The following is a 14,830-nucleotide window of genomic DNA, read 5'->3' on the forward strand; positions in this document are numbered from 1 at the left end:
GTACTCCTTTTCCTATTTGGAACCAGTCTGTTGTTCCATGTTCAGTTCTAACTGTTGCTTCCTGACCTGCATACAGGTTTCTCAAGAGGCAGCTCAGGTGGTCTGGTATGCCCATCTCTTTCAGAATTTTCCACAGTTCCTTGTGAGCCACACAGTCAAAGGCTTTGGCATAGTCAATAAAACAGAAATAGATGTTTTTCTGAAACTCTCTTGCTTTTTCCATGATCCAGCTGATGTTGGCAATTTGATCTCTTGTTTCTCTGCCTTTTCTAAAACCAGCTTGAACATCTGGAAGTTCATGGTTCACGTATTGCTGAAGCCTGGCTTACAGAATTTTAAGCATTACTTTACTAGCATGTGAGATGAGTGCAATTTTGCGGCAGTTTTGAGCATTCTTTGGCATTGCCTTTCTTTGGGATTGGAATGCAAACTGACCTTTTCCAGTCCTGTGGCCACTGCTGAGTTTTCCAAATTTGCTGGCATATTGAGCGTCGCACCCTACCTCTAAAAGCACACAAACTTGCCTAACAAGATTTCCCTGGGATATAGAGAAGCTCTTTTACTATCTTTCTCCTATGTAATATCAACTCTGAACATAGCAGAGATATTACTTTGCCAACAAAGGTCCATCTAGTCAATGCTATGGTTTTTCCAGTGGTCATGTATGGATGTGAGAGTTGGACTGTGAAGAAAGCTGAGCGCCGAAGAATTGATGCTTTTGAACTGTGGTGTTGGAGAGACTCTTGAGAGTCCCTTGGACCGCAAGGAGATCCAACCAGTCCACCCTAAAGGATATCAGTCCTGGGTGTTCATTGGAAGGACTGATGCTGAAGCTGAAACTCCAATACTTTGGCCACCTGATGCGAAGAGTTGACTCACTGGCTAGGAGGCATTGGGGGCAGGAGAAGGGGATGACAGCGTATGAGATGGCTGGATGGCATCACTGACTCGATGGACATGAGTCTGAGTGAACTCCGGGAGTTGGTGATGGACAGGGAGGCCTGGAGTGCTGTGATTCATGGGGTCGCAAAGAGTTGGACACAACTGAGTGACTGAACTGAACTGAACATATGACCTAATTTCTATGAACCTTGGGGCTTTGCATGTCTCTTGATTTTAATGTGATTTATTCATTATTCTTCCTCTATGTATGGCTTACTCTCTCATTATTGTCATGAGTCTTTGTTTTATTTTAAGAATAAAATAAATTTTCATTTATTTCCTTCCATAGGAATTGTTTTTGAAAAAATCAGCACTTGTAACGTTTGAGGAAACAATTATCTAACATAGGATGCCCCGAGATCTTGAACACCTGTACCCCCAGCAACCCATTCCTGAGACCATCACCAAACCTGGTTCTGAGTAACAGCCAGCTTTGTTCCCACTGTCCCACCTCCCTGCACTCCAGCACACTGGCCTCTAGATGTCTTAGCCAGCCTGAGGCCCAACTTCTAACTCCAAAGCAAACAAGGAAATAAGAGCCTGAATTTTAGAGTCTAGGAAGGGCTTGATCAGCTAACAAATTAAAAAAAAAAAAAAGTTGACTAGTCCAACTGAGAGACTGGACTTATATTTTATCTAATTTTAATTAATTTGCATTTAAATCGCCAGATATGGCTAGCAGCTACTGTGCTAGTAGCACAAGACCTAGAGAATCTAGAGGTGGCACAGATCTAGAGAAAAAAACAAATACAGAGCTGCCCTATTGGTTACTTTTCTATGTTTACATTTTGGAAAGCCAAGATGAAGTAAGGCCCTGGCAGGCAGTGATGTCCTTGTCCCAGTGCTCTAAGACGCCCACAGGCAGGCATCTCCAACAGCGAGATTCTCAACTCTCCTTTCTTCCCATGCCAGCTCTCTTTGGATTCAGCCAGCAGCCACCTTAGCCCCATGTGTTTAAGAGAATTTATTATTATTATTACACTCCTGCTTCTCTGTGTTTCAAGTTCCATGGCCCCAGTGTCTGCAGGAATTTCATCAGCATCTCAAATCCACAATTTCTCAAATGCAATCCATTATCTTCTATCTTCCCCCATCCTCCAAACCTATGATTTTCCCTGTACTCCTTCTTTTCTGCAAAGGTTCCATCACACAACCAGGTTCCCTTTATATAAATCTAAATGTCACCCTTAACTTTCTCCTCTCTCTCAGCTCTCAAAATCTCCTCAGCATCTCTTCTATCAGCCTCATCTCCATTCCTGCTGCATTTACCCACACTTAAGACTTTGGTATCTCCGAAGCCTCCCTGACTCTCCCTGTCCTAACCTGTTTTCACCCCAACCAGTTTTCCCCAAATGAGTCCAGGGCCCTTCTGCTGCTAAGTCGCTTCAGTCGTGTCTGACTCTGTGCAACTCCATAGACGGCAGCCACCAGGCTCCACCATCCCTGGGATTCTCCAGGCAAGAACACTGGAGTGGGCTGCCATTTCCTTCTCCAGTGCATGAAAGTGAAAAGTGCAAGTGAAGTCGCTCAGTCGTGTCCGACTCTGAGCGACCCCATAGACTGCAGACTACCAGGCTCCTCCGTCCATGGGATTTTCCAGGCTAGAGTACTGGAGTGGGTTGCCATTGCCTTTTCTGCAGGGCCCTTCTAGTCAGCCCAACTGTATGCTCCAGGAATTCCTACTGCAATGCTCACTCTACTGTGCTGGAACTGTCCACTTACTGCTTCTGTTCATCCACTGCTGCTGCTGCTGCTGCTAAGTCGCTTCAGTCATGTTCGACTCTGTGCGACCCCTGAGACGGCAGCCCACCAGGCTCCCCCGTCCCTGGGATTCTCCAGGCAAGAATACTGGAATGGGTTGCCATTTCCTTCTCCAATGCATGAAAGTGAAAAGTGCAAGTGAAGTCTCTCAGTCGTGTCCAACTCTGAGCGACCCCATAGACTGCAGCCTACCAGGCTCCTCCATCCATGGGATTTTCCAGGCAAGAATACTGGAGTGGGGTGCCATTGCCTTCTCCAGCTCACCCACTACTTGAGGGCAAAAAGTAAATTGGAAGGTTTTATGCATAGATATGGGCCATCTCTAATACAGAATGTGTTCAATAAATACTTGCTAAATGAGAACTACAACAGATATCTGTTATGGATTCAATGTTTTGTCCCCCTAAAATTCATTATGTTGAAGCCTTAACTCCCAAGATGATTAGAAGGTAGGGCCTTTGAAAGGTAACTCAATTTAGATAATGTCTTAAGGGTAGAACCCCCATAACAGGCTTAGTATTCTTTTAAGAAGAGACACCAGAGCTTCTTCTCTCAGTCTTGTCAGGATCCTGTGAGAAGGCAGCTATCTGCAAGCCAAGAAGAGTCCCCATCAAGAATCAAATCTGCTAGTACCTTGATCTTATTCTTCCCTGACTCCAACAAAACTGTAAGAAAGAAATGTCTGTGGAAGTGTTAGTCACTCAGTTGTATCTGACTCTTTAAGACCCCATGGACTGTAGCCCACCAGGCTCCTCTCTGTCCATGGAATTCTTCAGGTAAGAATACCGGAGTGGGTAGCCATTTCCTTCTCCAGAGGATCTTCCTGACCCAGGGATCGAACCCAGGCTTCCTGCATTGCAGGAGGATTCTTTACTGTCTGAGCCACGAGGAAAACCCTTAAGTCACCCAGTCTATGGTAAATTGTTACAGAAGCCAGCATTGACTAAAATGACACTTCTCTTTGTCTAATTGTGCCCAACTCCAGTGTGTTCTAAAGTGCAACCTTTTAGGTTATTCCCCTAGTCAAAACTCTTGGGAGAGCTTTTTACTGATAGACTATAAAGTTCTAAACTTTTTAGCCAATCATTCAGGAACTACCTGGAATCTCAGCTTCCAGCCTACTGTTCTGACACCATCCTCCACACCTTTACTCTTCTCCCCCTGACTTGCCTCAGATTGCTCCCTTCCCCTGCACTATCCTGACATGTTCTGACCCTGCCTCCTTTCACTTCAGGGTCCATTTCAGCTGCCACTGCATCCAGGGACCAACATAGCCAAGGGTCCTCTCCCCACCTCAACATCCCTTGCCTTTCCCCACACCTGTCTTTTTCTAATGCAATCACATTTTCCATGAGAGAATATAGTCAGAAGAAAAAAAATCACCTATATTTGAAACTGGCTTAGAGATTCTCTTAGGAGGACTAACCTTCTAATCCAAAACACCATTTCTCAAATGCACTGAGGGGCCACATTTTAGGGAAAAGAAAACAAAACCACAACCAGAACCACAAAGTCAGTCAGATGCTAACACTGACAAATAGCTGTAAGAAACAAAACTGAGTATCACTTTTCACCACTGCTCCCACTGGAGCATCAACTACAGCAGTTAAATCACCACCACTCCCAACTCTTTATTTGGAAGACTATCCCCAGGAACATCAGTGAAACTCAGATGATCAATGCATGTGCAGCCCCTGTCTTGCTCACCTGGCTATGAACTCTTTGGGGACAAGAGCCTGTGTGATCCAACTGATAAACTTAACACATCACGTTAGCTAGATGCTTTGGGCAAAGCACTACATTTCACCTTCCCACAGAACCACTACGAAAGTTCTAAAGCCACTTTCAACTCTAAGACTATCAGATTCTATGAAATTAGTGTGCAGACCCTGTGGTCTCTGAATGAGGAAGGAGAGACAGATGCATGTCCTAAGAGCAGAGAGGCAGTGACCAAAATAATCCCACCAACTGGGTATCAAAAAGGGACCAGCTCCAACCTAACCCCCTACCTCTGCCCTATCAACAACAAGTCATTCAAAATGAGATTCAAAATCCCACTAGGATGCTCCACCGGCTAAGACTCCACATGCTCAATGCAAGAGCCAGGCCTGATCCCCTAGTCAGGCAACTAGAGCCCACGTGATGCAACTAACAGTTTGCATGCTGCAATGGAAATCAAAGATCCCCCACACACAGCAAGAACCAGCACAGCAAATAAATAATAACAAATATTTTCAAATGGTCTTCTACCTTATTTTTTCAGTTTTCTTAGAGTAAGTAATTTAACTAGTGATTAAATAAGGGCGGCATACTGTTCCTGTTTTCATTATATTACAAAATATTTTCTAACAAAACTTTCTACAACCTCAAATTCCAACACATGAACTATTTCTTCATGAACATTTTTGGATAAGCTTTTGTTTTCATTGGTTTTCCTTCTTTTATTTCATATTCTATTTTCTTATACGCTCTGAGGGAGCCCATGTTAACACACTTCTTGGCATCCCTGTTCTATGGCATCCTGGTGGCTCATGTGCTGATTTTTACAGCTTCTCCCCTTGATATGTCACATCCTTCCCAGTAGCTCAATCCCATTGATTTCAACTCTATTACTCCTCTATTTCTTCTCCCTTTTTAATGCTTAACTTTTATAGCCAAAGAATAAAGTAAAAATTCCATAACATCTCTAAATGAAACTGCTCGAGTGTTAAATTAACTTTATATTCACATTATTTTTAAGTCTAACTACACAGTATATCTATATTCCCAGCTCCCAGGTTCTTGTTGTACTCCTGGTGAAAATGAATCTGGAAATTAAGGCTTTGAGGAATTCTCCTTCCCAACTGCACCCCTAAAAAAACAATGGCATTTGGAAAACCTCCAAACAGGCAAGGCTAGAAACTGACAAGTCTTTTAGAATACAAGAAACATAAAACAATGAATGGGTGGACATTGGGACCCAAGAAGCTCTGGGCCCAGAAGACCTTGGTCAGGCAACTTCCATGGGGAAACAGGGGCTCAGGGGTCCCTGCATAAGGGGAGGGCCAGAATCAGGCGGTACACAAGGGCCAGCAGGTCTCCTCACTCCTTCATGCTATGGTCTGTACCACCGGGGGAAGACGGGAAGACCTCCCACTGTAAGACCAGGTTCTGGACTGGATCCAGGAAAAGAAAAGGCAAAACTATAGAGAGAGAAGCAGGGAGTGGCAGGGAGAGAGAAGAAAATATCAAAAGAAACAAGAGGATTTCACACCAGATGAAAGTATAATAGAACAATGAGAAAAATAGTACATTAGGGTCATTTGTACATTTTAAAATGCACAAACATTTAAAAACACATACATATAAGAAATTAAGAACTAAAAATAGGCAGATACAAACTGAATAGTAACTTTAGAAATAAGAAATACAGTCATGGCAATAAAAGTTCAATATAAACACACAACTGTACACAAAGAATTAATAAACTGAAAAATAACACTGGGGAATCCAGCCAGAAGGAAGCACTAGAAAAAGACTTACAAATCATAAGAAAGCAGTTAAAGAAAAATGGAGATAGAATGGGAGGCTGTACTGTACAGTTAAGAGAAGTCCATTCAAGAATTCAGAGCAAAATACAGTTGTTTTCAGAAGTGCAAACACACAAAGACAGTGGCCATTCATAGACCCTTGGTATGGTTTAAAAGACAAGTGAACAGAGAAGAGGGACACAAAAAACAACAGTGAATATGAAAACTGATAACATATATTGGTGAATTTAACTGCTAATTGTGCACTATCACAATCTGAATGCTAAAATAAGCCTAAATCTCTAAACCATAATGACAAAGCAGACTCAAGTGAACTAAAGTTTTTGTCTCTCAAGTAGAGTAGGGCAGGGTAAATGGTCTGCTGAGCAAATGGTGCAGAAGAGACAAGTCAAAACCCAGGCATGAACTTTCCTTTTCATTTTTCAAAGATGCTCTAGTTTAAACCTGGAAACCTGATTTCTCTGTTGCTCTAGATAAGCCTTCAGTATAACAGAAATTTTTACTTTGAAGAAAGAAAACAAGTAACACCACTTACAAAATCAGTGGAAAATCTCCCTGATTTCACAGAGTAAAAATCAAAATATAACTGCAGATTTGGTCAACCAATGTACTTAAAGATGCTGTGTTCATATCTTTCTTACTGGGTATTTGCAGCAAGGCAAATTCCAGGACCCTGTTTTAAAGAATCCTAGAATGGTATTCTTGATATTACCATTTCTAATACTAAGGGGAAAAAAACCTGAGGCAAGATCCCTCTAAAGAGCTTTTTTCTTTTTTTAAACCAACACTTTAGGTATCTTTACACACATCAAGTCATAATCCTACATCTGAAAAAAAAGATTAGCACTGAATATAATGAATGTGTGTCATCAACCTTATCTGACTTATCTGATATCACTTATCCAGGTAAAATATCTCTATCTTGGATGCTATTACCATAATACAAGTCATGGACATTTGGGTTCCAAACAATGAATGCACTCATTCATCCTCCCACCTTGAAATCCAAGTCTGAAGTTGGGTCACAGATTATTTCATAAAAACACATTTTTGGAGATAAAATTAAGCCTTCAACACCCTCTAGTGCACAGTGAACACTGGGCCAGTTTTACAGTGTTCACAGCAAGGCATGCTTCCTTCTTGGAATTAATCCCAGCAGGTGACTCTAGGCAGTGAGTGAGTGAAGTCACTCAGTTGAGTCCGACTCTGTGACCCCATGGACTGTAGACTACCAGGCTTCTCTGTCCATGGGATTCTCCAGGCAAGAATACTGGAGTGGGTTGCCATTTCCTTCTCCAGGGGATCTTCTCAACCCAGGGATCAAACCCAGGTCTCCCGCTTTACAGGCAGACGCTTTACCCTCTGAGCCACTAGGAAAGCCCTGACTCTAGGCAGAGAGCAAGGCTAAAACCACTGTCAGACAACAGGGTTCCCAAAGACTATCTTGTGTGAAAAGCATTTGCTCTTCAATCGCCTTAACTTTCACTGAGAACAGAAGTATTAATGTTAATCCTATTCAATGCAGAAACTACTTTAGAGTGACTTAACAAGAAAGGAAGACAGGGAATGCTGTTACCGGAAGAGTAAAGAAAGACGGGTGCTTCGCTTCATCTTCATATTTGCCTTCAGCTGAACTTCCAGCCTCCATGGATTTGGATGTAGTGTTCTTACCAATACCCATCATTAAGAGAAAAAGAGTAGCTTGGGGACTGAAGTGGTTGGAAGTTAAGGCTTGTCAATACAAGGAGCCCAGATCAGAGTCAGCTCTTCCAGTGCCGATTCTCAGGCAGAGATGAGCCCCACAAGTGCCATTTCTTAGCACCTAGAAAAAGAGAAAGCAGCCAAATCATGTCAAGCATACAAACAACATAAGACACACAGACATTGTATTTCCTGCACAGGAAAGTCAGAGTACAATTATATCCAAACATTAAAAAAACTCCAGAGAAGGCAATGGCACCCCACTCAGTACTCTTGCCTGGAAAATCCCATGGATGGAGGAGCCTGGTGGGCTGCAGTCCATGGGGTTCGCTAAGAGTCGGACACGACTGAGCGACTTCACTTTCTCTTTTCACTTTCATGCATTGGAGAAGGAAATGGCAACCCACTCCAGTGTTCTTGCCTGGAGAATCCCAGGGACGGGGAAGCCTGGTGGGCTGCCGTCTATGGGGTCACACAGAGTCGGACACGACTGAAGTGACTTAGCATAGCATAGCATTAAAAAACTCATTACTTAATCACTTTTCAAGTCCTCATCCACTTTCATTTATAGTCATTCAGATTCTGAACCACCCTCTGGAGAGGGGGACCACCAAAATTGACTATCAAAAATATTAAAATACTAGGGAGGAAAAAAATAGAAGAGGCATTTCTTTGACATGCATTACAGTATCTATCTTTTAGTCCAGCACTATCCAACAGAACCTTTCTACAATGATGGAAATATCCTACATCTGTCTTGTCCAATACATTCGTCACTAGTCACAGGATACTAAGCACTTAAAATGTGACAAGCGCAAGTCTTCCCTGGGGGCTCAGTGGTAAAGAACCCAACTGTTAATGCCGGAGACACGGGTGTGATCCCTGGTCCGGGAAGATTCCACATGCCTCGAGGCAACTAAGACTGTGCCACAATTACTGAGCCTGTGCTCTAGAGCCTGGGAGCTACAACTGCTGCAGCCTGTGCACCCTGGAGCCTGTGCTCCACAACAAGACAAGTGGCACAAGGAGAAGCCCCCACACAGCAACTAGAGTAGCCCCCTCTTGCAATAACTAGAGAAAAGCCCACAGCAACAAAGATATAGCGCAACCATAAATAAATAAATAAAATTATTTTTAAAAATGTAACTAGTGCAGATACAGAAACTGAACCTTTATTTGTATCAAATTTAAGTTTGGCTAGCGGTGATCATACTAGACAGCTCAGCCACAGCCAACGTACTAGGAATGAATGGATCTTAGCTCCCCAACCAGCGACTGAACCTGAACCTTCAGCAGTGAAAGTGTGGAGTCTTAGCCACAGGACCACCAGGGAATTCCCTAAGATAGAAAAAAAAAAATACCACATGCAGGTAGAGGGGAGAAGGGACAGGAAACCTTCACTGGCTCTCAGGTTAGAACAATGTCAGATCTTAGCGTCAATTAACTTCCCACAGAGAATGAATAAGCCAGACAAGTTGTCCTGCAAATGAGAAGGCAGCCCTACAAGAAGTTTGGAAAGACAAGTAGAAAACCTTCTGTTTAGGAAATTTTCTTAAGACACCTCAATCAACAAATACTTTAGATAGGCTGGAGAAAAACAGAAATATAAACAAGAAAACACAAAATTGGAGAATTCAACAGTTAAAGGGCAAAAAGGAAAAATAATAGAAATAGCTGCCAGAATGTCAAGTTGCCGCAATGGGATAGAGCTAGGTACACAAACACAAAAATTTTTGAGGTGGCTCTTTTGGTTTAACTGTTCATCCACATTCTGCATTCTTGTTCACATCTCATCCATGACTCTTTAAAGCAGTGGCTCTCAGTGAGGAGTGATTTTTTTTTTTCCCTCCAGGGGATATCTGGCAATGTCTGAAGACACTTTTAGTCATCACAACTGGGAGATAACTGCTGCTGCTGCTGCTAAGCTGCTAAGTTGCTTCAGTCGTGTCCGACTCTGTGCGACCCCATAGACAGCAGCCCCTCTGTCCCTGGGATTCTCCAGGCAGGAACACTGGAGTGGGTTGCCATTTCCTTCTCCAATGCATGAAAGTGAAAAGAGAAAGTGAAGTCGCTCAGTCGTGTCCGACTCTAAGCGACCCCATGGACTGCAGCCCACCAGGCTCCTCTGTCCATGGGATTTTCCAGGCAAGAGGACTGGACTGGGGTGCCATTGCCTTCTCCGGGAAAATTGCTACTAGTATCTAATAAGTGGAGGCCAGGTGTGCTGCTAAAGATTCTGTAGAATGCATAGGATAGATAATACTTTTTTGTTATATTTGATGCAAATATCTTAGTCCAGGGTTTTGCTTGCTCGCAAATTCTATGAATGATCTTTTAGAATTGTTTTTATTTTTATGTAACCAAATCCATCAGTCTTCTACATTGTGATTTGGCCACTGCCATCCATCAGTTTTCCACGATCTGAACAAAAAAAAAGTGTGACAACAACCATACCTAAATGTATTAATAAAATACGCCTGAAGAGACCCTGACAGATTTTTACCATGGCCAAGACCTTATGTTTTCCAGAAGATAGGACAAGCAAAGAGGATGGTGAAAACTGTTGGGTCTTTATAAGACTACTTGCCATAGAGTCACATCCAGAGGGACCATAACCTCTTTGCTGTACATCCAGCCCCACTGCCATATGCATGCCAGCAGAGCTTTCAAATCTACACTTACCCAAGTTAGGGGAAATGAAAGAACTTTAATGTAGAATACATTTATTCTACTTGCTGGGGAAGACTGAAGGCAGGAGAAGGAGACGACAGAGGATGAGATGGTTGGATGGCATCACCGACTCAATGGACATGAGTTTGAGCAAGCTCCATGAGTTGGTGATGGACAGGGAAGCCTGGCATGTTGCAATCCATGCAGTCACAGAGTCGAACATGACTGAACAACTGAACTGAACTAAACCCATGTAAACTTTAGCTAAAACATAGGACTTTAGTGTAGAATACATTTATTTTACTAGGCTAATTTTATCTTCATGTTTGTTTCAGATGTATACGTCCACTGCAGGAGCCAACCCTTCCCATTGGCCCTCATCACCAGAAACAGAGAGGGGTAAAATTCCATCTGGACAAGACCACTTTCATCAAGTACTCTGTACTCCATTTCTCTACCCAATGTTTAACTGACCCTTACAAGCTTCCTGGAGTGTGTAGTCAAGTGGGCCTTAGGAAGCATTACTATAAACAAAGCTAGTGGAGGTTATGCATTTCCAGCTGAGCTGTTTAAAGATGATGCTGTTGAAGTGCTGTACTCAGTATACCAGCAAATTTGGAAAACTCAGCAGTGGCCACAGGGCTCGAAAAGGTCAGTTTTCATTCCAATCCCAAAGAAGCACAAGGCCAAAGAATGTTACAACTACTGCACAATTGTACCTACCTCACATGCTAGGCAAGGTAATGCTCAAAATCTTCAAGCTAGGCTTCAACAGTATGTGAATCAAGAACTTCCAGGTGTACAAAAGTAAAGTCAGTCGCTCAGTCATGTCAGACTCTTTGTGACCCCATGGACTGTAGCCCACCAGGATCCTCTGTCCATGGAATTCTCCAGGCAAGAATTCTGGACTGGGTTGCCATTTCCTTCTCCAGGGGATCTTCCCAACCCTGGGATCAAAGCCAGGTCACCCGCATTGCAACAGACTATTTACCAACTGAGCCACCAGGGAAGCCTTAAGTGTAGATGCACAAGCTAGATTTAAAACAGGTAGAGAAACCAGAGATAAAATTACCAACATCCACTTGATCATAGAAAAAACAAGGGAATCCCAGAAAAACATCTATTTCTGCTTCACTGACTACACTAAAGCCTTTGTGTGGATCACAAGGAACTCTGGAAAGAGATGGGGATACCAGACGGCCTTACCTGCTTCCTCAGAAACCTGTATACAGGTCAAGAAGCAACAGTTAGACTTGGACATAGAACAATAGGTTGGTTCAAAATTGGGAAAGGAGTACATCAAGGCAGTATATTGTCACCCTGCTTATTTAACATATTCAGAGTATATCATATGAAATGCTGGGCTGGATGAAGCACAAGCTGGAATCATGATTGCAGGGAGAAATATCAATAACCTCAGATATCCAGATGACACCACCCTAACAGCAGAAAGTAAAGAGGAACTAATGAGCCTCTTGATGAAGGTGAAAGAGGAGACTGAAAAAGCTGACTTAAAACTCAACATACAAAAAATTAAGATCATGGCGTCCGGCCCCATCACTTCATGGCAAATAGAGAGGGGAAAAATGCAAACAGTGACAGACTTTATTTTCTTGGGCTCCAAAATCACTGTGGATGGTGTCTGCAGCCATGAAATTAAAAGACACTTGCTCCATGGAAGAGAAGCTATGACAAACCTAGGCAGTGGATTAAAAAGCAGAGACATCACATTGCTAACAAAGATTCATCTAGTCAAAGGTTTTTCCAGTAGTCATGTATGGTTGTGACAACTGGACCAATAAGAAGGCCGAGCACCAAAGAACTGATGCTTTCAAACTGTGGTGTTGGAGAAGACTCTTGAGAGTCCTTTGGACAGCAGGGAGATCAAACTAGTCAATGCTAAAGGCAAACAACCTTGAATATTCATTGGAAGGGCTGAAGCTGAAGCTCTAATCCTTTGGCATTCTGATGCTAAGAGTCAACTTACTGAAAAAGACCTTGATGCTGGTAAAGACTGAGGGCAGGGGAGAAGGCAGTTGTATGGATCATCAACACAGTGGACATGAGTTTGAGATAGTGAAGGACAAGGAAGCCTGGCGTGCTGCACTCCATGGGGTTGCAAAGAGTGGGACCCGACTGGGCGACTGAACAACAACACAAGCTATACTGAGGGGACCCATCCACTCCTTTTTGCCTGTCTATTACAGAACATCAGCCTTTGGAAAGCCCTAAAGACGTAGACCCAAGTGAGCATAAAAGGTTTTGGGGCCAAAGAAAGTATAGGGCAGGAAGTTTGAGAAAGGTTTTGGGGCAGAGGGCTGCAAAGTCCAAGATGGACAAATGGAGGGAAGAAGAAGAGGAAAAAAAGGAGAAGACGGTGACCACTGAAAATAAAAATATATTCTTGAAAGTCCCAAAATGACAAAGCACTCAACAGCCAAGTACTCAAGACTTATGAAGACAGCCTCAAGGCCAGAAACCACGCACTAACCTGAGATGAGAGTCTTTTATGTGTAGAGTTGAACTTTCAAGTGGGGAAATGCCAAGGCCCAAAGGCAAACACAGCAAAAGATTTTAAACAGTGACGTTTAGGGTCTATGTTAGAATTTGTGGTAAAACAGAAGGCAAAATCTGCCAAAAAACCTGAAATGGGAAAGTGTCCTCCCCCAGTGCCTAATTGACCCTTCTTCCTACTCTGTGCAAAACAAAGAGAACAAGCAAGCCCATGCTGTCTGCATGCTGCATCACTCATTCAATGGACATGAACTTAAGCAAACTCCAGGAGACAGTTAAGGACAGGGAAGCCTGGTGGGCTTCAGTCCATGGGGTCACAAAGAGTCGGATACGACTGAGCGACTGAACAAGTGCTATCTTGCCCCTGAACCCAAGACAAGGGGAAAGACGGGGCTGAGGGATAAAAGGTCTGATTCATCAATAATGAAAATGAAAATAATGACAGTAGTTTTCCAGCTATGTGTCCATGTGTGCCAGAGACATCTCTTACCTCTCATTATATAAACAAAAATTACTACTTGACAGGCACACTAACTCTATAAAAGTGGAAACTGAGCTTCAGAGAAATTAAAAGTAACTTGCCAAAGGACACCCAGTTATAAGCAGTGCAGCAGCAGAACTCAAACTTTAAATCAGTATTCCTGTCCTAACAATGCTTATACAAACAAGACATAAGCTTTAAGATGGCAGAGCTCCTTCTCCAGAGCTTAAGCCTGCCCTCCTCAGACCAAGAACTCCCAAATATGTGCACTTCCACTGCATAAACCATCATCTCAACAGCACAAAAGCCTCCTGTTTGTTTCATCTTGATGGCTCTACTGCACCAGGAATGGCCATGCTACAGAAACTACCATACCATTTGATAGTGTCCTAATTAGCCAAAGAATGACACCCAAATTGCTTCACGAGGTTTCAGGTCCACTGTGAAGACTACTATGTAACTTGATCCTGCTATGCTGTGGTTTCCATCTTTCAGTTAATTCCTTGATGGCATCAGATCCTAGCCCTCCGGCCCTTGCACATGCTGTTCCTCCAAACACATTCATCTCACCCATTTCCCTCAGGGGGTAACTCCATCAGTCTGGCCTCTGATCACCATAGTTCATCATAGCATCTGGGAACCATAAAGATGGTTACGACACAGCAAGATAATGTCTACCTGCTCAGCCAGACAAGTACAGAACAAGAGGCACTATCCCCAGTGCTGAACTTAGCACCTGTATTAAACATGCCCCAAAATATGCAGAGTAAATGATGCTTAAAAATTAATAATAAAGGTCAATCATATAATATAACAGAAGATCTCGGTTCGATTCCTGGGTCAGGAAGATCCCCTGGAGAAGGGAATGGCTACACACTCCAGTATTCCTGCCTGGAGAATTCCGTGGACAGAGGAGCCTGGTGTGCTACAGTCCATGGCGTCACAAAATGTCAGACACGACTGAGTAACTTTCACTTTCATATAATGTAACAATCATTCCTGCTTAATACTTTTATTTAATCTTGGAAAAGGAAATCAACAGCCAATATTAAATTCATCTGTGATACAAGAGACTGTTGTTGCAATTTAGTGGCCAAGTCATGCCTGACTCTTTTGCAGACTAGCTTTCCAAGTTCCTCTGTCCATGGGATTTCCCAGGCAAGAATACTGGAATGGGTTGCCATTTCCTTCTCCAAGGGATCTTCCCTACCGACCCAGGGATCAGTTGCGT

At 43.0% G+C, this 14,830-nt stretch overlaps 1 protein-coding gene across 2 annotated transcripts in view; it reads right to left on the reverse strand.

Annotated features, from left to right (window-relative positions):
* The window catches only part of SLC23A2 (solute carrier family 23 (ascorbic acid transporter), member 2), a 142,046-nt gene that overhangs the window by 81,562 nt on the left and 45,654 nt on the right, over positions 1-14,830 (reverse strand). For both annotated transcript variants that reach the window (XM_010836433.1, XM_010836432.1), the window contains exon 2: positions 7,810-8,055. In XM_010836433.1, the coding sequence (XP_010834735.1) occupies positions 7,810-7,917 (108 nt within the window). In that variant the 5' untranslated portion in view covers positions 7,918-8,055. The remainder of the gene's footprint in view (positions 1-7,809; positions 8,056-14,830) is intronic.

This window comes from Bison bison, unplaced genomic scaffold (genome assembly GCF_000754665.1).
Source record: "Bison bison bison isolate TAMUID 2011002044 unplaced genomic scaffold, Bison_UMD1.0 scf7180017864063, whole genome shotgun sequence".
Lineage (NCBI taxonomy): Eukaryota > Metazoa > Chordata > Mammalia > Artiodactyla > Bovidae > Bison > Bison bison.